The sequence below is a fragment of the Schistocerca americana genome, chromosome 8 (genome assembly GCF_021461395.2).
Source record: "Schistocerca americana isolate TAMUIC-IGC-003095 chromosome 8, iqSchAmer2.1, whole genome shotgun sequence".
Lineage (NCBI taxonomy): Eukaryota > Metazoa > Arthropoda > Insecta > Orthoptera > Acrididae > Schistocerca > Schistocerca americana.
The window spans coordinates 171,074,068-171,100,582 of NC_060126.1; the positions used below are offsets into that span (position 1 = coordinate 171,074,068).

Genomic DNA, 26,515 nt, shown 5'->3' on the forward strand with positions numbered 1-26,515 from the left:
ATGATCTGAGATGAAATCACTCTGCTATAATTTCTAAAAAAAAATGATAATACTGCACATTAATGAAGTAGTTGTAAGATGATAGTGTTGGGAAATATGAGAGTAGCCATTAAGCTGTGCCACATACTTACCCCATTTCTGTGATTCTCTTCCATTGGTGTAACAAACATGTGACCACCTTCTTTGTACCTTTGTTATTAAACTACGTATTCTGTACACTAATGTAAACCTATCTGGAAACTGTCTGCATGCAGCCACATTTCAGTAGACATTAAGTCACTGGGATGTAGCAGGCAAAGATGTAATGAAACAAACTTAAAGTGGGCAGTGTATGTACAAGACATAAGACTCCTCTTATAGGGGGGAGACAGAGTGAGATGGTGCAGTGGTTAGCACACTGGTCTAGCATTCAGGAGTATGGATGGATCAAACCTGTGTCTGGCCATCCTGATTCAGGTTTTCCGTGATTTCCCTAAAATGCTTCAGGCAAATGCCAGAATGGTTTCTTTGACAGGGCACTGCTGATTTCCTTCCCTGTCCTTCCTTAATCTGAGCTTGTGCACCGTCTCTAATGACGTCATTGTTGGTGGGACATTAAACACAAATGTCCTCCTCCTACAGGGAAGAACGGGGCACATTTCACCAAATTGTAGATTATAATATAATCATATGAAACATGACTTTTTTTGTAAATAGCTTTTGTAATTACTACAGAATGTTGGATAGTTTGTAGCTTCTTATCACAGTACCTAACGATAAACAAACGGTCCAATTTTTGTTGAAATTACTCCTACTCTGGAGTTCATTTCAGCCTCTTAATATCAACTTAGCTGTTCTTACTTTTAGATCAACTCACTGTGTATTTTATTGGTGTAAGAGATGTATAAGATACCTAGAGGTACAAACACAACAAAATTAGTGATACCAAATGCAATAAATAGAAGTAGAATTGTCCACATGAATCTTTCATTGATTTTTCCTTCTTTCACTTCAACTTGCCTTAAAAATAGCTCTTTGCTGTTCTTTCCTGCAAATTCTACAGGTTCATCATCATTTACCTAAGTCCACATTTTAACAATCAAATTTGTAAAGGACCTGCACCATATTCAGTGTAAGAAGATTCACACAGTATAACTTTCCTCGTAGCCTTGCATGTTTGTTTATTTTCAGATTTCATTTTCTTTAAAGCCACTCTTCATTTCTTTTGAATTTTTTAAGGCTTTCCAGTTCAGTTAAGTATTTTTCCTTTCTTTCTTTTTTTAAGCAAATATTGACTTTTCTTTCTTCCCCTCAACTTACTTTTTGCTTCTGCAACTGGAATCTGCCAGACAGCTTCATTTTCATTGCTTATTCTAGGTTCATATTTAGTTGTACAGTTCACTTCAACATTATAGGAACCAACTACATCCAGGTTGTGAATTCAGTCTTCTGCGATATCATTTGAATGAACAGCTCATCCATTATAGTCAAGCATTGCAGCAACATTTACTTTGAAACTTCCTGGCAGATTAAAACTGTGTGCTGGACCATGACTCGAACTCGGGACCTTTGCCCTTCGCGGGCAAGTGCTCTACCATCTGAGCTACCCAAGCATGACTCACAACCCATTATCATAGCTTCAGTTCTGCCAGTACCTTGTCTCCTACTTTCCAAACTTCTCAGAAGCTCTTCTGCAAACCTTATAGAACTACCACTCCAGGGAGAAAGGATATTGTGGAAACATTTACTTTATTTATAGTTGTTGCTCTTGATAATTTACTTCTTTCAGGTTTTCAAAAGCTGTTGATAGCACCTGCTGAAACTTTTGGCCAAGTTAATCCTAGCTATTTTATATACATCCCATCTACACTGTGTCCATGAACCCAGTATTTTTACACACTCTTATGTAAGCTATCATTTATGTTTATAATTAATTCAACAATTTGTATTTTTAACTTAAGAATTGCTATTGTTCAGCTTAATATAGTTCATATTATTGTTTCTTAACATCTCAAATAAAGCAGGACAGTACATCCCAAAGAGATCTGCAATTCTAAAGGGCACCCCGTATTATACTGATGTACGACCTTTGTAATCTGATCTTTTTTTGCTTTCATTGCTTTTATAATAAAATCTTTTGTCACTTTTCTCACCTTTCCAAGTTTTTACTCACTTGCTTATGGTTCAACACACTTGCTTTTTGCAAAAGCACACTATATTAACCAAGCTTAACAGAAACAATGTACTTTTCATCTGTTATTCCAAATAGTAATACATTATTGCCAAAATAATTATGCAAATGGCCTGGTGTTGAAATGACCCCCAATGGTTTCTTGAAATTTGCCACATGTGCAGCCATTAAGATTAAAGCACTGTTACTTCTTTTAACAATGTGTGTGACATTATTTATGTGGCATTTAATGCAGAATTTCCTAATTAATGAAGTGAACGTATTTCATTTACCTTGATTGATATTAAGTAACAAAAATGCACTGTTGAAAACAGAACTGAGGTTTCGTTTGTCCACCATGTAACAGTACTTATTGAATAGCAGTCCTATTATGGATAAAATGGAGAGGACCCCATTGTCAGCTATTGTCCAGTTGTGGAACTTGAGTGTACCTGTTGGCCAAGGACAGAGAGGTTCATGTAGTGAGACATTAAAACTGTTTAAAGGTGCCCCTAGTTGAAATGCACTGCCCCCTCCCAATTTCTAATTTAAAAATTTCTTTGATGTGTAAATCATGTGGTGTTATCATTTACACTTTTTAAATGTCATATACAGCGGAAGTGCACAGTATTAACTTAGTTTGCAAGTACTTGCACTTTGATTTCTGGTTGTGCTGCAGTAATTGAATTATGGATAAAAAGGTCACCATACATACCTGATTTATACTTTTTCTTTCTTTTTTCCTGGGGGTAAAAGAGAGAAGTTTGTGAGTAAATCAACTCGTAACATATTCCTCGAGTACTTGGCATTTTATCTTCACTGGAATTTATTGTATGACCAAATGAAAAGGTGTTGGCAGTTGTATCAAGTGCAGTCAATTAATTGATTGAGTGAGGAACTTACAAATCACCCAATTCCCATTCATGCAAAATACAGAAAATTAATAAAACTATGAAGAGGGAGAAAATTTTTTCCTAGTCTAGAAATTATCTAGCCATTTAGATGGAACATGTACACCGAAATTTTATCTTGTTTTAATTTTAAGGGCCAAATCTATGCATGTTGTCTGGTAAGGAAGATCAACATTGTAACATAAACTGGCACTGTTACCAGTAACAATCATATTCCTTTGAGTCTCAGGAGCTAAAAGTGTGTATGTTCTATTAGAATCATTAAGAATCTTAGCGCGTAAGAGTAATGCTTACGTCCTGAATGTTTCCATAGAGTCTCGCTTGAACATAAAATAGTTAATAATATTAAAAATTTGTGAAGCTATTGGAAGAAAAGTGATTATTGTTGTATAATGCTGTTAAAATTCGCATTTCAGGTGCAGTTCTAATGGGTGACCAAGGAAATCAGAGGGGTAGTCTGGCAGATGACTTGGCAGCACTGCTCAATTCTGGGTTCAATGCAGACATCACTCTGCATGCTGGCAACTTCAAGGTGCTGGCCCACAAGACTGTGCTGGTTGCACGAAGCCCATTTTTTGCTGCTATATTAAAAAATGGAAGACAGCACTGTCACATCGAACTGCATGATGTCGAGGCAGATGTGCTGCTGCAACTTGTAATTTTCATGTACACTGACAGAGTTCCCAAGCTGCAGAGTATGGCACCAAAGTTACTTTTAGCAGCAGAAAAGCTCAAATTGCCTGTCCTGGAGCAAAAATGTAAGGAGCAGTTAATTCTGGACATGTCTAAAGGGCAAATGGCTGCAAATGCATTGATCACTGTGCACAACTCATTTAAGAACCAAAAGAGGACTGCAGCTGTGATGAATTACACCCAAACTGTACAAGATGCAAATGTAGAGCACTCTACAGAAATGTCGCCAAACTCCCTACAAGTGGCCACAGAGGAATCTAGTGCAAAAAAAAGAAAACTGGAAAGTTTTGTACAAACTTCAGGACATGGATCTAGTGTTCAAATAGCAACACCAAAAATGCCCTTACAAGGGGCTGAGGGGATGTGGATTTTCAATGAAGCATCACCAAAAATCTTCATACAGACTACTAACAAAGGATCTCGTGTAAAAGGAAAATCACCAAAAGTCCCAATACAAGCTCTTGACAAAGTACCTTATTTAAAAGTAAAATCACCAACAGTCCTATTAAAGGCTGCTGACAAGGGGTCTCATGTTACTGATGAGGGATCTCATGTTAATGGAAAATCAACAAAAGTTCTTTTACAGGCTACTGATGAGCAACTTTGTTTACAGGGATTTATGGCAGTATTACGTTTACAGCCTGTTGATAAGGCATCTTGTTTAAATGAAAAATTGTCAAAAGGTTCTCTACGGGCTACTAATGATGGATCTCATTTAAATGGGCAGTCGCCAAATGTTCCTGTACAGGCTACTGATGAGGGATCTCATTTAACTGGAAGATCACCAACAGTCCCAGTACAGGCAGCTGACAAGGGATCCCATTTAGATACAAAATCACCAACACATTCTGTTTGCTCTACCTATGAGGGACCTATAGAGGCTATTGTTGAGGAATCTTGTTTGAATGGAGAAAGTCCAAAAATCACTGTACAGACTGGTGCAGATAGTGTGTGTTTGAATGGAGTATCACCAAAAATCTCTGAAGTCATTGTGATAGAGGAATCTCCAAAACCCCCTGCTAAACACAGATTGAGCACAAAGGGAACAACAACAGTCAAAAGCAGGTTAGAACACAATGATATTTTCTCATTTCTGTTTGTGTGTGATATATATAAGAACAAAGATGATGTGACTTACCATACGAAAGCGCTGGCAGGTCGATAGACACACAAACAAACAGAATCATACACACAAAATTCATATACAGACACAAGCATATATATAAAAACAAAAATGATGTGACTTACCATACGAAAGTGCTGGCAGGTCGATAGAAACAAAACAAACACATACATACACACAAAATTCTAGCTTTCGCAACCAATGATTGTTTCGTCAGGAAAGAGGGAAGGAGAGGGAAAGACGAAAGAATGTGGGTTTTAAGGGAGAGGGTAAGGCGTCATTCCAATCCCGGGAGCAGAAAGACTTACCTTAGTGGGAAAAAAGGACAGGTATACACTCGCGCACACACACACATATCCATCCGCACATACACAGACAGAAGCAGACATTTGTAAAGGCAAAGAGTTTGGGCAGAGATGTCAGTCGAGGCGGAAGTACACAGGCAAAGATGTTGTTGAAAGACAGGTGAGGTATGAGCAGCGGCAACTTGAAATTAGCGGAGGTTGAGGCCTGGCGGATAACGAGAAGAGAGGATATACTGAAGGGCAAGTTCCCATCTCCGGAGTTCAGCCAGGTTGGTGTTAGTGGGAAGTATCCAGATAACCCAGATGGTGTAACACTGCCAAGATGTGCTGGCCGTGCACCAAGGCATGTTTAGCCACAGGGTGATCCTCATTACCAACAAACACTGTCTGCCTGTGTCCATTCATGCGAATGGACAGTTTGTTGCTGGTCATTCCCACATAGAAAGCTTCACAGTGTAGGCAGGTCAGTTGGTAAATCACGTGGGTGCTTTCACACGTGGCTCTGCCTTTGATCGTGTACACCTTTTGGGTTACAGGACTGGAGTAGGTGGTGGTGGGAGGGTGCATTGGACAGGTTTTACACCGGGGGCGGTTACAAGGGTAGGAGCCAGAGGGTTAGGAAGGTGCTTTGGGGATTTAATAGGGATGAACTAAGAGGTTACGAAGGTTAGGTGGACGGCGGAAAGACACTCTTGGTGGAGTGGGGAGGATTTCATGAAGGATGGATCTCATTTCAGGGCAGGATTTGAGGAAGTCGTATCCCTGCTGGAGAGCCACATTCAGAGTCTGATCCAGTCCCGGAAAGTATCCTGTCACAAGTGGGGCACTTTTGTGGTTCTTCTGTGGGAGGTTCTGGGTTTGAGGGGACGAGGAAGTGGCTCTGGTTATTTGCTTCTGTACCAGGTTGGGAGGGTAGTTGCAGGATGTGAAAGCTGTTTTCAGGTTGTTGGTGTAATGGTTTAGGGATTCTGGACTGGAGCAGATTCATTTGTCACGAAGACCTAGGCTGTAGGGAAGGGACCGTTTGATGTGGAATGGGTGGCAGCTGTCATAATGGAGGTACTGTTGCGTGTTGGTGGGTTTGATGTGGACGGACGTGTGAAGCTGGCCATTGGACAGGTGGAGGTCAACATCAAGGAAAGTGGCATGGGATTTGGAGTAGAACCAGGTGAATCTGATGGAACCAAAGGAGTTGAGGTTGGAGAGGAAATTCTGGAGTTCTTCTTCACTGTGAGTCCAGATCATGAAGATGTCATCAATAAATCTGTACCAAACTTTGGGTTGGCAGGCCTGGGTAACCAAGAATGCTTCCTCTAAGTGACCCATGAATAGATTGGCGTATGAGGGGGCCATCCTGGTACCCATGGCTGTTCCCTTTAATTGTTGGTATGTCTGGCCTTCAAAAGTGAAGAAGTTGTGGGTCAGGATGAAGCTGGCTAAGGTAATGAGGAAAGAGGTTTTAGGTAGGGTGGCAGGTGATCGGCATGAATGGAAGTGCTCCATCGCAGCGAGGCCCTGGACGTGCGGAATATTTGTGTATAAGGAAGTGGCATCAATGGTTACAAGGATGGTTTCCGGGGGTAATAGATTGGGTAAGGATTCCAGGCGTTCGAGAAAGTGGTTGGTGTCTTTGATGTAGGATGGGAGACTGCATGTAATGGGTTGAAGGTGTTGATCTACGTAGGCAGAGATACGTTCTGTGGGGGCTTGGTAACCAGCTACAATGGGGCAGCCGGAGTGATTGGGTTTGTGAATTTTAGGAAGAAGGTAGAAGGTAGGGGTGCGGAGTGTCGGTGGGGTCAGGAGGTTGATGGAGTCAGGTGAAAGGTTTTGTAGGGGCCTAAGGTTCTGAGGATTCCTTGAAGCTCCACCTGGACATCAGGAATGGGATTACCTTGGCAAACTTTGTATGTGGTGTTGTCTGAAAGCTGACGCAGTCCCTCAGCCACATACTCCCGACGATCAAGTACCACGGTTGTGGAACCCTTGTCCGCCGGAAGAATGACGATGGATCGGTCACCCTTCAGATCACGGATAGCTTGGGCTTCAGCAGTGGTGATGTTGGGAGTAGGATTAAGGTTTTTTAAGAAGGATTGAGAAGCAAGGCTGAAAGTCAGAAATTCCTGGAAGGTTTGGAGAGGGTGATTTTGAGGAAGTGGGTCCCGCTGTGACGGAGGACGGAACTGTTCCAGGCAGGGTTCAATTTGGATCGTGTCTTGGGGAGTTGGATCATTAGAAGTAGGATTAGGATCATTTTTCTTCGTGGCAAAGTGATATTTCCAGCAGAGAGTATGAGTGTAGGACAGTAAATCTTTGATGAGGGCTGTTTGGTTGAATCTGGGAGTGGGGCTGAAGGTGAGGCTTTTGGATAGGACAGAGGTTTCGGATTGGGAGAGAAGTTTGGAGGAAAGGTTAACTACTGAATTGGGGTGTTGTGGTTCCAGATTGCGTTGATTGGAATTTTGAGGTTTTGGAGGGAGTGGAGCTGGAAGCGGGAGATTGAGTAGATGGGAGAGACTGGGTTTGTGTGCAATGAGAGGAGGTTGAGGTTTGCTGGAAAGGTTGTGAAGGGTGAGTGAGTTGCCTTTCCGGAGGTGGGAAACCAGGAGATTGGATAATTTTTTGAGGTGGAGGATGGCATGCTGTTCTAATTTGCGGTTGGCCTGTAGGAGGATGCTTTGAACAGCCGGTGTGGATGCGGGAGAGGAAAGATTGAGGACTTGTATTAAGGATAGGAGTTGACGGGTGTGTTCATTGGCTGAGTTGATGTGTAGGTGAAGGATTAGGTGGGTGAGTTTCAAAAGTGAAGAAGTTGTGGGTCAGGATGAATCTGGCTAAGGTAATGAGGAAAGAGGTTTTAGGTAGGGTGGCAGGTGATCAGTGTGAAAGGAAGTGCTCCATCGCAGTGAGGCCCTGGACGTGCGGAATATTTGTGTATAAGGAAGTGGCATTAATGGTTACAAGGATGGTTTCCGGGGGTAATAGATTGGGTAAGGATTCCAGGCGTTCGAGAAAGTGGTTGGTGTCTTTGATGAAGGATGGGAGACTGCATGTAATGGGTTGAAGGTGTTGATCTACATAGGCAGAGATACGTTCTGTGGGGGCTTGGTAACCAGCTACAATGGGGCGGCCGGGATGATTGGGTTTGTGAATTGCGAAAGCTTGAAGGCCAGACATACCAACAATTAAAGGGAACAGCCATGGGTACCAGGATGGCCCCCTCATACGCCAACCTATTCGTGGGGTCACTTAGAGGAAGCCTTCTTGGTTACCCAGGCCTGCCAACCCAAAGTTTGGTACAGATTTATTGATGACATCTTCATGATCTGGACTCACAGTGAAGAAGAACTCCAGAATTTCCTCTCCAACCTCAACTCCTTTGGTTCCATCAGATTCACCTGGTTCTACTCCAAATCCCATGCCACTTTCCTTGACGTTGACCTCCACCTGTCTAATGGCCAGCTTCACACGTCCGTCCACATCAAACCCACCAACAAGCAACAGTACCTCCATTATGACACCTGCCACCCATTCCACATCAAACGGTCCCTTCCCTACAGCCTAGGTCTTCGTGACAAACGAATCTACTCCAGTCCAGAATCCCTAAACCATTACACCAACAACCTGAAAACAGCTTTCACATCCTGCAACTACCCTCCCAACCTGGTACAGAAGCAAATAACCAGAGCCACTTCCTCGTCCCCTCAAACCCAGAACCTCCCACAGAAGAACCACAAAAGTGCCCCACTTGTGACAGGATACTTTCCGGGACTGGATCAGACTCTGAATGTGGCTCTCCAGCAGGGATACGACTTCCTCAAATCCTGCCCTGAAATGAGATCCATCCTTCATGAAATCCTCCCCACTCCACCAAGAGTGTCTTTCCGCCGTCCACCTAACCTTCGTAACCTCTCAGTTCATCCCTATTAAATCCCCAAAGCACCTTCCTAACCCTCTGGCTCCTACCCTTGTAACCGCCCCCGGTGTAAAACCTGTCCAATGCACCCTCCCACCACCACCTACTCCAGTCCTGTAACCCGAAAGGTGTACACGATCAAAGGCAGAGCCACATGTGAAAGCACCCACATGATTTACCAACTGACCTGCCTACACTGTGAAGCTTTCTATGTGGGAATGACCAGCAACAAACTGTCCATTCGCATGAATGGACACAGGCAGACAGTGTTTGTTGGTAATGAGGATCACCCTGTGGCTAAACATGCCTTGGTGCACGGCCAGCACATCTTGGCAGTGTTACACCGTCCGGGTTATCTGGATACTTCCCACTAACACCAACCTGTCAGAACTCCGGAGATGGGAACTTGCCCTTCAGCATATCCTCTCTTCTCGTTATCCGCCAGGCCTCAACCTCCGCTAATTTCAAGTTGCCGCCGCTCATACCTCACCTGTCTTTCAACAACATCTTTGCCTGTGTACTTTCGCCTCGACTGACATCTCTGCCGAAACTCTTTGCCTTTACAAATGTCTGCTTGTGTCTGTGTATGTGCGGATGGATATGTGTGTGTGTGTGCGAGTGTATACCTGTCCTTTTTTCCCCCTAATGTAAGTCTTTCCACTCCCGGGATTGGAATGACGCCTTACCCTCTCCCTTAAAACCTACATCCTTTCATCTCTCCCTCTCCTTCCCTCTTTCCTGATGAAACAACCTTGGGTTGCGAAAGCTTGAATATTTGTGTGTGTGTTTGTGTGTTTTTTTTTGTGTCTATCAACATACCAGCGCTTTCTCGTTTCGTAAGTTACAGCATCTTTGTTTCTTATATATATTTTTCCCACATGGAAGTTTCCCTCTATATATAATTTTTTTTCCTCTTGTGTCATAACATAAGCTACATTTTGAGTTTGCAAGTAGTTACAGACAGAATCTCAAGAATCACTCAAAAACCAAAGACTATAGGCAGAGGAAGGCTGATAATTTCTTTTATGGATTCTGCACTAAAGTACTTTTCCAAGTAATGATAATTCCTCATGACATTTGTTGTATGAATGGTTTGACTTATTTGATATACCATTTAGTGCCTAATAGTGGTTGTTCTTTCATGCATAGCCTCCTTCTAATTGCTAACGTATTAGTTTCTGGTCTCTTCAGCATGACCTAAAATGTAAATGACTGTCGACGTGAAAGTGCTCCCTGTTTCTGCTTCTTCCTAGTATGCCAGTGTGTATCACAGTTTTTACACCAAAAACTTCACATAACTTAGGTGGTGATTTGAATGTGTCTGCATAAAGGATGTGTATTTTACGTAAGCTTGGAAAAGCAATTACTAGTTGAAATGAAAGCGAGTCATGTGTGTGATCACATAGTTAATTTACCACTGACCAGAACCGATTGCTAGAAACATTTTTGTAGAGTGTTGGTATTACGCTGCCCAAGTTGCTAATCCAAGAGTAATATGTGTTACATAGCAGCTTATCATGGTCATATGCCATATAGTGGGTCATAGGAAATCTGTGGATTGATGTAGGCACAGTTGGAGGAAAAAATGAATGATCTTCAGAGTGTGAGGAAATCAAAGTAACTTCGTTGTTTTTGATGCTAGGTTAGGCACTCTTCATATTGGGACCAATTTTGTACACAAGGTATTGACATGTAATGCAATGAAAAGCTTCTTAATGCACAACTTGGACTGTAGATGAAGGAATAAGATGCTCATGATTAGAATAAACTGTTGTGTGCGTGAGAGAGATGGGCGGTGGAAAAGAGTTGGAGTTTGAAGGTTTCATACACGTTATTTTGTTGAACAGTGTTCAAAAATTAAATGGAGGGACAGAAAATAAGAGTTTTTCATTAGAATACATGAGTGAAGAGATCTGTGAGGCACATGTTATTGAATGTTGAAACAAAAAAGAACTTGAGATTGAAGACTTGGGTATGATTTGTGTGACAATGTGCGGATGTGCAAGAGAAGGAGAAAACAATTGAATGTTAATTATGAATATGAAGTGTACATACCCAGTAGAGAAGGGAAAAAAATACAGATCATTATCCATGTAATCTATTACTTAAAACTTCAATGGTCAGTGTGTAAAACATTCTCCTAACTTTTATTCAGACACTGCCTCACCGCGACCTTATTTCAGTACAACAATGATTTTTATGAACACATTGACAGGGTGCCTGTGGGCAGTCCTCTTAGTCTGGCTATGGCCAATTTTTTTGTGGAGAACTTTGAACAACAGGTGTTGCAAACTGTGAGTAAAAGACCAGCCATATGGTACCATTATCGTGATGATGCCCTCGTAGTACGGACGTGCAATGAAGAGGAATTGGATGCCTTCCTGATACATTTCAACGGTATCAGTCTGAAAATATAATTTAGTATGGAGACAAAAAATAATGGCTGACTGAATTTCTTGAATGTGTCTGTTATAAAGCAAGGTGACGGGATGTTGGGCCACAGGGTATACAGAAAATTCGTGCATTTTGTTATCTGTGGAAAAGTTCTAACCACCATCCCAGACAAAAAAGAGGTGTGATTAAAACCTTGGTAGATGTGGCACATGAAATTTGTGATGTGACGGACTTAAAAGGTGAGCCTGAACATCTACTTCAGCATTAAAGAAGAACAGTTATTTGAACAAGGACGTAGATCAAGCACTTCACCTTAGAGAGAGAGAATCAGGACTGATGAGGAATGATGGCTGCCCAAAGGAAAAGTTGTCCTTCCATTCATCAGTACAATTACAGAGTGCATTGAGAAAGTGTTGAACAAGTATGGCGTGAAAACTACCTTCAGACCCACCAGGAAGATAAAAGAATGTTCAAGATCAGCAAAAGTTATAAGACGTACTTTGGCTACACCAGCTATGTACAAAATGCCTTGTAGTTGTGGACTGGTTTATATTGGTATCACAAAAAGAAGTGTTAATGCTTGTCTGGTTGAACACAAGGAGTTGCCATCTGGAACATGCAGATGAATTGGCCATAGCGGAACGTCTGTACCAAGAGGGTGATCATGAAATAAAATTCACTGACCCTCCTCTTCAGTTTCAACATTTTGTTGACAGGCAACAGCAGCAACTTCACTTAAATTCCTTAAAGTGTTTATTAATGGTTCTGCCAACAGTTTCAGTATTCATTAGGTGACAAGTTTCCAACCTTATCAGGTTCATTTTCAAACCTGGCCTATGAGGGTACAAAAACAATACATAGTGGTCAGTGAACAGTGAATACAAAAGTGGTATTACAATAAGAAGTTAAAATGTAACAGAAATTAATTATTTGAATACAAACATACCTGCACAGACAGTGTTGGAATATAATAGTAAACACTGCCTGGCAACACTTGCTCTAAGTATGTTTGCAGAATGAATGCACAAGTCTGTTACCAAGCCAAAATCAAATTGGAGGTCAACATAGCCAAGCTCACATACAAGTGCTCGTCTGCAATCAGTGGGCATGGCATGTTTTTAAATGGGGATGTGTCCAAGCACCTTTATTAAACCTGACATCATTGAAGTGAAAGACAGCAACAAATGTACAGGTATCACACAAATACAAATGTTAGTGTGACATGTACCTGTTACATATTTGAACATAAGACGAGCATTTCATGTTAAAGTGCATGTCCATGGCCAATAGACACATCACGCTAAAATAGGGGGAATCGTAGCACTTATTAACGAGTCATGTGTAATATAAAATGCAATGAAACAAATCACATTTGTTGCTCCATTACAAATTTTGCCTTGCACATACAGATGGTTGTCTTCCAAATGTCTTCGTACATATAGTTTTCATAAATAAAACATTTAAAAACAAGACTTGTCATTAGTTTAGCCAATAAGTTTTGTAAAAAAAGTTACATACCAACTGAAGACATAAAGTCTGAAAATGAGTCTGTGATCATATTTTTGGCACATTATTTTACAGGTCCATCTTGATCACATAAATTTTTACATTTTACTATGACTGGTTTCTGCTACTGCCATCTTCAGATCATAAAATATTCTGATGTAGTATCAACATCAAACTAAACATGTAGGTACATAGTAAGTGCTTACTATGTATGTACATGTTTAGTTTGACATTTATACTACATCAGAATATTTTATGATCTGAAGATGGCAGTAGCCAAAACCGCTCATAGTGAAATGTAAAAATTTATGTGATCGAGATGGACCTGAAAAATAAAAAGTTACATAGTCCTACTAAAACAGTGTCTCATAGCACTGAATCATTACTACATCATGTCCTGCACGACCAGCTTGAAATTGCCTTGTCCTGAGATACATATCAAATCAGCAAACATGTTGGATCAGAATGTTTGAATTTGAAGCAATGTTACAAAGGAGAGCATTTAAGTGTGTCTGTAATTATTGGATTAGCATGTCTAGTTAGTAAATTATGTCAGGTATATGTGTATCTGAAGGGTGGTGTGATCATAGGGACACTATATGAAAAAGATGTTCATGCAGCATGCATGACTAGCAATACAAAATTGTCTGGAAATACGTAAAATGCTTGAGTATTCATATTTCTGTATTTGTCCCCTGTAATTAACAACAGGATTCACATGAACAGATATGCACTTTGAGTGCAGGACAAGGCGATTTTAAGTTGTAGTAATGATTCAGTGCTGTGAGAAACTATTTTCGTGCGACTATGTAACTGCTTTCTACAAAAATTATTGGCTGGAAAAATGATATGTATTGTTGTTAAGTGTTTTGTGTATGTAAACTATATGTATGTAGACTTTTGGAAGACAACCATCGGTTTGTACAACACAAAATTTGTAATGGTACAACAAATGTGATTTGTTTCATTGTACTTTATGTTACATGTGACTGGTTAATGAAGATGCTGTGATGCCCCTTATTTTAATTAAATATGTCTATCGGCCGAGGACACACACTTGGACATGAAATGCTTGTCTTCTGTTCAAATATGTAATGGGTATACATGTCACACCAGTATTTGTATTTGTGTAACACCTGTACATTTGTTGTTGTTTTGCATTGTATTGATGTCAGGTTTAAGAAATGTGCTTAGGCACATATACATTTTTTTTTAAGAACACAACATGCCCATTGGCTGCAGATGTGTGCTTGTACATGAGATGTGATGCTAGTTCCATCGAAGGTTTCTCAGTGTTGTTGGCTATGTTGACCTCCAATGTGAGTTTGAGTTGGTAACAGACGTGTGGATCTACATCTACATGGTTACTCTGCAATTCACGCTTAAGTGCCTGGCAGAGGGTTCATCCAACCATTTGCATACTACTTCTCTACCATTCCACTCTCGAATGGCACCTGGGAAAGAGGAACACCTAAATCTTTCCGTTCGAGCTCTGATTTCTCTTCTTTTATTATGATGATCATTTCTCCCTACATGGGTGGGTGTCAACAAAATATTTTCACATTTGGAAGAGAAAGTTGGTGATTGAAATTTCATAAATAGATCTCGCCGCAAAGAAAACCACCTTTGTTTCAGTGACTGCCACCCTAACTTGTGTATCATATCAGTGACACTCTCACCCCTATTGCGCGATAACATGAAACGAGCTGCCCCTCTTTGTACTTTTTCAGTGTCCTCTGTCAATCTTACCTGGTAAGGATCCCACACCGCACAGCAATATTCCAGCAGAGGACGGACAAGTGTAATGTAGGCTGTCTCTTTAGCGGGTTTGTCACATCTTCTAAGTGTTCTGCCAACAAAGCGCACTCTTTGTTTCACCTTGCCCACAATGTTATCTATGTGGTCTCTCCAATTTAAGTTGCTGTTGTAATTCCTAGGTATTTAGCCGAATTGACAGCCCTTAGATTTGTGCGATTTATCATATACCCAAAATTTATTGGATTTCTTTTAGTACCCATGTGGATGACCTCGCACTTTTCTTTGTTTAGTGCCAATTGCCACTTTTAGCACCATACGGAAATTCTCTCAAGATCATTTTGTAATTGGAATTGATTGTCTGATGATTTTACTAGACGGTAAATTACTGCGTCATCTGCAAAAAATCTAAGGGGGCTGCTCAGATTATCACCTAGATCATTTACGCAAATCAGGAACAGCAGAGGGCCTATGACACTACCTTGTGAAATGCCAGATATCATTTCTGTTCTGATCGATGATTTACTGTCTATCACTACGAACCGTGACCTCTCTCAGAGGATATCACGAATCCAGTTACACAACTGAGACGATACTCCATATGCACACAATTTGATTAACAGTCGCTTGTGAGGAACTGTATCAAAAACCTTCTGGAAATCTAAGGAATATGGAATCGATCTGAGATCCCTTGTAGACAGCACTCATTACTTCATGGGGATAAGATCGATATTTTCTGAATCCGTGTTGGTTATGTAGCAATAAGTCATTTTTTTTTCAAGGTGATTCATAATGTTAGAGTACAGTATATGCTCCAAAATCCTACTGCAAATTGAGGTCAGTGATATGGGTCTGTAATTCAATGGGTTATTCCTATTTCCTTTCTTGAATATTGGTGTGACCTGTGCTACTTTCCAGTCTTTAGGAACAGACCTTTCGTCAAGTGAGTGGTTGTATATTATTGCTAAGAAAGGCACTATTGTGTCTGCATACTCTGAAAGGAACCTGACTGGTATATCATCTGAACCAGAAGACTTGCCTTTCTTAAGTGATTTGAGTTGTTTTGCAAACACCTAAGATATCTACTCTTATGTCACTCATGCTAACAGCTGTTTTGGTTTCGAATTCTGGAATATTTACTTCATCTTCTTTCATGAAGGAATAATGGAAAACTGTGTTTAGTAACTCCATTTTAGTGGAATCATCATTGGTACCATTTCCATCGCTATCGCGCAGTGATGGTATTGACTGTTTTTTGCCACTGGTGTACTTTACATATGACCAGAATAACTTTGGGTTTTCTACCATATTTTGAGACAATGTTTCATTGTGGAAACTATTAAAAGCATCTCGCATTGACATCCACACTAAATTTTGAGCTTCTGTGAAACTTAGCCAGCCTTGGGGATTTTGCGTTCTTTTGAATTTGGCATGCCTTTTTTCGTTGCTTCTGCAACAGTGTTTTGTGTACCATGGTGGATCAGTCCCGTCTTTTATTAACTTATGTGGTATGAATCTATCTATTGCTATGGATACTGTATCTTTGAATTTGAGCCACATCTGGTCTACACTTACATAATTAGCTTGGAAGGAATGGAGACTCTCTCTTAGGAAGACATCAAGCAGAATTTTTATCTGCTGTTATAAATAGATATATTTTGAATTTATTTTTAGTGGTTTAAGTTGATATGGTTTTGAGCCTCACTACAATGACCTTGTGTTCACTAATCCCTGTATCCGTCATGACGCTCTCTATTAAATCAGGATTATTTGTGGCTAAGAGGTCAGTGTGGTTTCACAACCATTTACAATTCGTGTGGGCTCATGAACTAATTGTTCAAAGTAATTCTCAGAGAAAGTATTTAGTACAATTTCGGAAGATGTTTTCTTTGAACTGTTCAGCTATTATATCATCTGAGTCTGGGGGCAGTAGAAGGAGCCAATTATTATTTTGGTACGGCTGCTGAGTATACCCTCTATCCATAGTAATACGCTGGAACTGTCTATTTCAACTTCACTACAAGATAAACTACTACCCATAGACACAAACACGCCACAACCTACTTTATTTAATCTATCCTTTCTGAACACGGTTTGCACCTCTGTAAGAATTTCGTCAGAATTTATCCCCGGCTTTAGCCAGCTTCCTGTTTCTATAATGATTTCATCTTCAGTGCTTTCTATCAGCACTTGAAGCTCTGGTACTTTTCCAATGTAGCTACGACAATTTACAACTACAGTACCTACTGTTGCTTGGTCGATTCTCGTTGTTTCTTTGCCCTGTACCCTTTGAGACTGGAGCCCTTTTCGATCTTTGCTGAGGCTGTCTAATCTAAAAAACCACCCAGTCCATGCCACACAGCCCCTGCTACCCGTGTAGCCGCCTCCTGTGTGTAGTGGACACCTGACCTATTTAGCGGAACCCAAAACCCTACCACCCTATGGCGCAAGTCGAGGAATCTGAAGCGTACACGGCAGCAGAACTGTCTGAGCCTCTGATTCAGACCCTCCACTCTGCTGTGTACCAAAGGTCCGCAATCGGTCTTGTTGATGATGCTGCAGATAGTGAGCTCTGTCTTCATCTCACTAGCAAGACAGGCAGTCTTCACCAACTCAGATAGCCGCCGGAAACTGGAGAGAACCTCTTCCGATCCATAGTGACACACATCATTAGTGCCGACATGAGCCACCACCTGCAGTTGGCTGCACCCTGTATCCTTCATGGCATCCAGAAGGACCCTTTCCACGTCTTGGATGACTCCCCTCCCCCCGGTATGCACACTGAGTGCACATTGGCTTTCTTCCCATCCTTAGCTGCCATATCCCTAAGGGGCTCCATCACCCACCTAACATTGGAGCTCCCAATGACAAGCAATCCCACCCTCTGCACTTGTCCGGACCTCTCAGGAAGACCAGCCACTGCCTCAACAGGCGAGGCCGCCCTTGCTGGCTCAGAAGTACTTTCAGCAGTGGGCAGTACCTCAAACCTGTTACGGAGGCGTAAGGTTACAGCCTTGCAGCAAGCTCCGACTTTTGCCTTCCACCTGGGGATTTGAGACACTGCAACAGTTCGTCAATCACTGTCAGGCAAGTGTCAACCGGCAGGGACGTCCGAATCCGAGGGCGCAGTGGCATCTGATGCTACAGGTTCCAGAGGTGCCAAAGTGCTGACCTCGTGTGTCCCAACGTCACTGCAGACCAGGGCAACAGCCTGGAGCCTGTTGACCTCGGCCAACACAACTTCCAACTGTTTACAGACGGTGGCCAATTCCCCCTGAATCCGTACACAACAGCTGCAGTCCCTATCGATCCCTAACAATTTTTTTTTTCCCCTCTCTTTATCTCACAAGCTGCTCAAAACAAACAAATGACTGACGGCTACACTAATTTACACTAACGGGTACTAAAATGCGATGCCACAACTCTCAAATACTATAATATGCCTGAAATTTGTGAATTAAACTATGCAAGTACACAAAAACGTGCAAGAAAATTAAGAATTAAACTATGAAACAAATAAGTGAACTAAGAGTGCGACTTGCTGCTGGCTGCTGCTTATACGGCAGCGGCAGGGAGCTCACTCAGGATTGTGGCATTCATCCTGCAAACATGTGTAGAGCATGTGTTGCTACTTAATGTGTATTATTGAGGTCAGGCACTGTCAGCACAGGTATGTTTGTGTTCAAATAATTAATTTCTGTTATATTCTTGAACATTTTATTGTAATACCAATTTCGTATTCACTATTCATTGACAACTATGTACTGTGTTTGTAGTCTCAGTAGGCCAAGCTTGAAACTGAACCTGTGACGGTTCAAAACTAGTTGCCTAATAAATACTGTGATTGTTGACAGAACCATTAATGAACACATAAGGAAAATTCACTGACATGAGTGTCATATCAAAAACATCACATAATCTTTTTTCGTCCTTAGTATCCTTACACGGCACGTACTTCTCCAGTGTGTGATTTGCACTTAGTTTAAACATTGTCCATAATTTCTCTGTATCCATCATATTTGAACTAAATGATGTCCATTCATTATCTAAGTAAGTTGCTAACAGCTGTTATTTCCTTTTTTGAGCACAAAATCTCTCTGTCTTCTTGATAGATTTATGTATGTAGTAATCATCATGGCTATGATGTCATGTTAACTGATCCCTGTCTCTACTGACACTGCCTATAAGGTCAGGCCTGTTTGTAGCTACATGGTCTAAAATATTTCCATTCCATATGGTTGTCAAACTAGTTACTGAACAGAGTTTTCAGAAAATGTGTTGAGAAGTTGTTCACAAGTCTGTTTGTACTATATGAAATGAATCAAAACACATTGTATTTTACACTTGGTGGGCCAAAACCATGTCCAACTAATGTTGCATGATTGGGGTACTTCCGCACTACTCAGCATAGATTTACTTTGAATTGTTCTACAATTGTGAATCAGGTAGCCAGTAAAGACATCTAATGATTAACTCCAGTCCATCTAGTCTTGTTAATTGCGTATGGATAAGTTCACAGTCATACTCAATTTTTAACCTCAACAGGCACAATATTTTTGTCGATTATCTGGTACCATGCGCCGCGGAATTTGAATCCGTGCCAGATGTCATGGACGTTGAAGACCCATAGAGGTCTCTGCACCATCGCACTGTAAGCTGTGGCGGTGCGCGCCTCCTGGCTCACTTTTAGTGTGAGGGCACCACAGTGGAACACGTGGCACCCCCGATAGCGTACTTAAGCGCCTGCCTCTCGCTCAGCCAGCCAGTCTAATCTCGCGTACGTCGGTTGACATCTCGCCTCGTGTTAGACAGCTTACTTCCTTGTTCTGTGTACAAGTGGACGTGTTAGTTTCCTTGTGACTCCGTTGTTTGATCTTGTTGTATTCGTTCTGTCTCTCGTTGGTTGTGTCCATGCTCTCCTGTTGTGTTGTTGTTCGCGGACCTCTCCGCGAGTCCTGCCGCTCTTTCTGCCATTGCTACCCCACGACCATCTCAGTCGCAGTTACAACAGATTGCAATGAACATTACCCCCCTCCCCGTCCCCTCATGTGGTGTGTAACCTATGTTTTCAGTTTTCAATGTAAATTCCATGCCTCATTAAATATTACAAAACTCTTTACTTCAAGCTTCATCCAGATCTCAGTTTCAAGCATAATTTAAGTGTGGAAGCTTTCCTGGAGACTGGGAAATTCAGGAACTTTGTTATGAGTGCATAGGCAATTTACTGTTAACACTTCAACATTTGACATTTCTTTACTTTACATGCAATCTTATTCCATTCTCTGCATATTGACTGCCAGCTTGTTAGTCATAGTAACTTTGCGTTCTCAAAGTCAAATGCGTGATCATTGTTTATGCTACGTTCTGTCACTGCTGTTTTCTGTTTGTGTGACGGGGCCAATGTGCACCACTGTATCCCCATGCCTTGCTCTGTTTGCCAGTCCTACAGAGCCAACCGCTTGCAGCCAAATGGAGAGGGTGCATCACTAGTATAAATATTGTCAGATCTGCAGTATCTCAATACTTTGCTAGTAGGTGATGAGTATGACACTGATCAAAACGCTGCAGTATCCCAATACTAGTAGATGATGATTATGACACTGATCGAAACGTTGCAGTATCCCAATGCTGCTTCCAGCTGGAAACCTGAGAGCTTTTCATCAGTAGTACATTATGTTAAAATTGCATACCATGCGTATAACACCATTCTTGAAAGAGAATACAGATAGCTTTATAATGTTGTTGCTAATACTTCCTTCCATGATTACAGTGTTGGTTGTATATCTCCATTTGTAATTCATCTAGTTTTATATCGACCTGCTGCACAATTTGCCATACAGATATGTTTAGCTTGAGCTCATTTCATTCTTTGTCATCTATCATACAGCAGTCAAGTTCCAGCTTACAGCCTGGCGTGATGTTAATGCTGGTTACATTTGATATTTTCACATGTTCTGAGAGTAGCAGTACTTGTGATTGTACTCCACAACACTAAGGGATTTTTGTTTTCCTGTTCTTGTTACTTTGACAAGGGTTAATTGGTATTGTTACTCAATACTGTAAATTACTCATCTCTGGGAGTGATGGACAGATACTTTTTTTGACTGAACTGAGTCCACGCACTTCCATTCACCATACTGAATTTTCCCACACAGCTGGAAGGAATTTCTGGGACTGGCCGCAGCATTATTGCTTGGTACTCTCATGATCACAGAATGAAATTTTCCTTACAAATTGTACATTACTGGCCATTAAAATTGCTACACCATGAAGATGACATGCTACAGATGCGAAATTTAACCGACAGGAAGAACATGCTGTGATATGCAAATGATTAGCTTTTCAGAGCATTCACACGAGGTTGGCACCGGTGGCGACACCTACAACATGCTGACATGAGGAAAGTTTCCAACCGATTTCTCATACAGAAACAGCAGTTGACTGGTGTTGCCTGGTGAAACGTTGTTGTGATGCCTCATGTAAGGAGGAGAAATGCGTACCATCATGTTTCCGACTTTGATAAAGGTCGGATTGTTGCCTATCGCGATTGCAGTTTATCGTATCGCGACATTGCTGCTCGCGTTGGTCGAGATCTAATTACTGTTAGCAGAATATGAAATCGGTGGGTTCAGGAGGGTAATATGGAATGCTGTGCTGGATCCCAACGGCCTCGTATCACTAGCAGTCGAGATGACAGGCATCTTATTCGCATGCCTGTAACGGATCGTACAGCCATGTCTCGATCCCTGAGTCAACAGATTGGGATGTTTGCAAGACAACAACCATCTGCATGAACAGTTCGACATTTGCAGCATCATGGACCATCAGCTTGGAGACCATGGCTGCGGTTACCCCTGACGCTGCATCACAGTCAGGAGCGCCTGCGATGGTGTACTTAACGATGAAACTGGGTGCACGAATGGCAAAACGTCATTTTTTCGGATGAATCCAGGTTCTGTTTACAGCATCTTGATGGTGGCATCCGTGTTTGGCGACATTGCGGTGAACGCACATTGGAAGCGTGTATTCGTCATTGCCATACTGGCGTATCACCCGGCGTAATGGTATGGGGTGCTATTGGTTACACGTCTCAGTCACCTCTTGTTCGCTTTGGCAGCACTTTGAACAGTGGACGTTACGTTTCAGATGTGTTACGACCTGTGGCTCTATATCCTTCATTCGATCCCTGCGAAACCCTACATTTCAGCAGGATAATGCACGACCGCATGTTGCAGGTCCTGTACGGGCGTTTCTCGGAACAGAAAATGTTCGACTGCTACCCTGGCCAGCACATTCTCCAGATCTCTCACCAATTGAAAACGTCTTGTCAATGGTGGCCGAGCAACTGGCTTGTCACAGTACGCCAGTCCCTACTCTTCATGAACTGCAGTGTCGTGTTGAAGCCGCATACCTGTACACGCCATCCAAGCTCTGTTTGACTCAATGCCCAGGCGTATCAAGGCCGTTATTACGGCCAGAGGTGGTTGTTCTGGGTAGTGATTTCTCAGGATCTATGCACCCAAATTGCGTGAAAATGTAATCACATGTCAGTTCTAGTATAATATATTTGTCCAATGAATACCCGTTTATCATCTGCATTTCATCTTGGTGTAGCAATTTTAATGGCCAGTAGTGTATTAAATTGACTGATTTCTTTGCATGATAGTTGTTTGTACTCAGTTTCACATACTGATGTATCTTCACTCATGACTATCGCGATTTCAAGGATCATGCATCCTTACAGTTCACAGGTCTGCTTACAGAAGCCGCCTGGGTCAGCCCTGAGGCACACTCTGGTGAGCTGCCAAAGAAACAGTATTATTTAAGCGATCACGAATGAGTGCTCGACCTATTCTGTAATCTATATTAATGTTGTGCAGTGTGTTCAGTAATGTGCACAACCTGTACTTCATTGTATCTTATGTGTTTGTAAAATACTGCATGGATCACATTTATGCTTGTTATAGCGCATACTGTCTTTTGGTATCATGTATAGTAAATAATTTCCTTACTGCAGTAATGCTTTGACCGTACTGTTCTTATAGTCCTCAAGGTGCCTACCTAGCTTTTTCAGTCCTGCTGTAATCATTTCTTTGTTTCTGGTCTTTGAATACATTGTCTGGTTGAAACTGCCTAATGTTACTTTCCTAAATTTAGTTGTTTATTCGTGAACTGTAGTAACTGTGTTTGCTCACATATGAGTAATCATTTTAGTTTTGTGTGCCAAATAATATCTTACCGACTTCGACCGCAAATTTTGGTTGTCTCTGTGTTTCTGTTCTGACTTACTGTTGAGCCAGTTTCATGAATGGGTTTTTCATTTTCTGTATCATTGTAACGTGCCAGTAGAATGCCAGTTTGATGGCTAGTAATGTACCAACCCACGTTCTGAGCTCTCAGTCCATTTATACAGACTCCTACAATTCACTGTGGAGCTCTTTCGGTTTCATTAATTTAATATTTTAAGTGTAAGAGATAAAAGTAACTGATCACCCTCCAAGTGACACTAAAATGCTTGCATTTTCCATTATGCCATAACATAGTCCTGGCAAAAGTCAGTATTTGATCATCTGTGGAACAAGATTGGATTCCCCTGTGTATCCCAGCAGCCACATTGTCTACACCATCCTGACAAAAAAGTATCTCAGAGTTATTTGTAATTAAGAGTGTTTTTAATCTGTTAATGCTGACTAGTAAGTACTTATTCTTTCTTAGACCACAGCATCTGGTCCCTTTGCCCACACTGCTGTGTAAGGCCCTTAACACTAGTGTTTAGGTTTCTTAACCTCCTATGCCACACTCTTTGATTGTGCAGCAATTGTTGCGGAACTTAGATTATGAGTATGTTTGTTCTTGAGTCCTGCTGAAGCGCTTTTTATTCTTTGTTTTGCACTGTGCATTCTACTGACCCACACTACAGTACATTGTTTGCGTACATTCTTTTAATTAAAAAATGTAATATATCCAGCCTGTCAGGCTCTGCTGTAATGTGCCTGCAATATTATACGGTTCTGTAAACAAGAGCTCTTGAGGGGTATATTCAGTTGCACTATGTAGTGTAGTGTTAAGCATAAAAACCTCGGTCATCCCAGTCTGTTTGTGCTCAGTCCCGAAGTTTCCCACATTTCCGTAATTGTACATTTTGCTCTCCAGAGCATACTTACTTTGTGTGTGATAATTGATCACTGCATCTATGCGATCCTAATCAATTTGCACTGTCTTTTAATTATGTCACTGACAAAATTACTTCCACTTGCACTTAGCAGCATGATGGTTTTCCGAACTACTATTATTAATTATGCAGTAAGGAAATACTGCGACCAGCCACAAGCTTTTTTTGAAATGATTTAATTGTACCATTACTACTTTCGGGCTTGAGCCCATTGCCCGATGGTATCATTGACTTCTTTGCAAATTTTACATTTGCGTTCTAAAATATAACAAATGTGAAACATTTTGTAAACTCTGCATCACAAAAGCTTTGTTATATTGTAGTCACAGAAGTAAAGCTTGCAAATAAGTCAACGCTACCATCTAAGGATGGTCTTAGGCCCAAAACTACTAATGGCACAATAAAATCATTTTTTAAAAAAAAAAAAAAAAAAAAAAAAAACCTTGTGACTGGTTGCAGTATTTACTACAGTGTAACTTGAAAAAACAGTTGTGATGTTCTCCAATCAAAACGGATAAAATAATATGATTACTCTTTTCGCCAACGTGTCCTATCGTGTCGACACCTCTCCAATCGGTTGTTGCATGATATCTTGAGTTAATGTATCCTGGAACATTAATACATATTTATTACCTTGTTCCATTTGGTTCAGCAGCCCCACAATGTCAATAACATCATTCATATATGTTTTCTGAGGAGGCAATTATTTCCAGGCATTTAAATTTTACTTTGAGTTACCTTATTCAACTGACAACTCTCAATTTCCAGATGATGTACGAGCCATATTCAAAAATTGAAATTAATCACTTGTTTTAAAATCGAAAAGGCAATATATTTATGAAAAACTTAAAAATTTACCAATTTATGTAAAACACTATTTTTTGATATAGTTGCCTCCACACTTAATGTGCTTTGTGAGCAAAAGAAAGAGCTTTCTGATACCATCATCAGAAGAGTCTTGTTCAACATATTTCGCCCATTGTTTCATGGCTCTCTGGATGTCATAGTCAGTAGAAAATCTTTTTCCACCCATAAACAATTTCAGGGAGATGAGAAGATCAAAACTAAATATCAGGGATTGAACAGGCTGGTAGTTGATGTCCAGTAATATGAATCTGAGCTTTTTTTGTAACATTGGCTCTATGGGGATGAGGGATGTGAATTGTCATGTAACAAGCATCCACCCTCATTGACATACACCTTCTTGTATTCTGTAGTGCCGTTTGTATTGTGTTTAGGGTTCAACAATACTGCTCATCATTTGTGGAGAGAATCCCTCTATGGTCCTAAGGCAGAGGCCATGATTTCTTGGGATGAAAGGACAGTTTTGAATTTTTTCACTGGTGGAGAAGAGAGATGTTATCTCTGCATCGATTGTCTTTACATTTAAAGTGTGAAGAGAGCCACCCACATTTTGTTGCCAGTCACAGTAGAATCAAGGAACTGTTCACTTTCCAGTTTAGAACACTCGAGAAATTCCCATGAATGTGAAATTTCATTGACTTTGTGGTGATCTGTGAGCTGTTTTGATCTACAATTTTTGAAAACCATGTGCTTCAGTAATGATTTCATTGAAGAAGGATATAGAAATTTTTGGAAACATTGTGTTCATCTCATCCAAAGTCAATTCACAGTCACCACAAATCATTTCTTCAGTCTTGTTCACCATCTCATCAATCAAGAGTGAGGGTATCGCCCCCCCCCCCCCCCCCCCACGCACACACACACACTTCCTTTTCATTGCGAACATTCATTCTGCCAGCTTTCTTACTGGAATCACCTGTACACATTGGTAAACTTTATGCCATAAACAGTTTTGGTTTAGTTAAAAATCTGCAAGTGGAAACCAGATTATGCCCCTCACATTGCAACTGTTGGGGTTTACAATACGCACACTCGTTTCCAAATGGCACAAGCGACTGATGACCTCAGCATTTAGGTACCATAGGAACACCACCACCACCACCACCACCACCAACAACAACAACAAATGGCGCTAAAAGGTTTTTTCAGCTGACTAAGAAGAGCACATGTTCTACTGCCAACATCTTATTCTTGATCAAAGTGCTGTAAACTTTGTGAAAGAAATTACTTTGAGTGCCAGAGGCTCAGTACTCTTACTTTCTGGACATGCCTCATACTCTTCTATATCTCCTGCTGTCATTTCATCCCAGGAGATACACTTCTTTAATCGTGGTAACATCCCCTGCCACCCATCCACTAACAAATTATGATACCGTTCCATGATAGTCAGTCTCTCTCTCTCCCTCTCTCTCTCTCTCTCTCTCTCTCTATATATATATATATATATCTATATCTATCTCTCTTTTATTCACTGGACTTCCCCACATGTACTTGGGCCAGACTTGGTTTTTGAGTCTTCATGTGAGGGACCAGCACTTTGCTCCAGTTTGCCGGCTGTTCCATCAGTCGTGATGGCCTGCTGTAGCTCCTCCCACATGACTGTGATGCCTGCTGCAGCTCCCGGAGCTGCTGCACTGTTTATGGTAGTGTCTCTGCTGAGCACTGTGCCTGCAATTTCTCCTACTGGAAGGAGCATCTGCTTCTCCATTCTGTTTACCTTCCTTGTC

General features: G+C 41.2%; 1 protein-coding gene across 4 annotated transcripts in view; it reads left to right on the top strand.

The window, feature by feature from the left end:
- LOC124545347 (ankyrin-2-like) overlaps positions 1-26,515 on the top strand; it is a 102,125-nt gene that overhangs the window by 57,443 nt on the left and 18,167 nt on the right. For all 4 annotated transcript variants that reach the window (XR_006967607.1, XR_006967608.1, XM_047124246.1 and 1 more), the window contains one exon: positions 3,477-4,818. Coding sequence is in view for 2 of the 4 variants with exons in the window: in XM_047124246.1 (XP_046980202.1) it covers positions 3,488-4,818 (1,331 nt within the window). In the remaining 2 variants the exon portion in view is untranslated. The remainder of the gene's footprint in view (positions 1-3,476; positions 4,819-26,515) is intronic.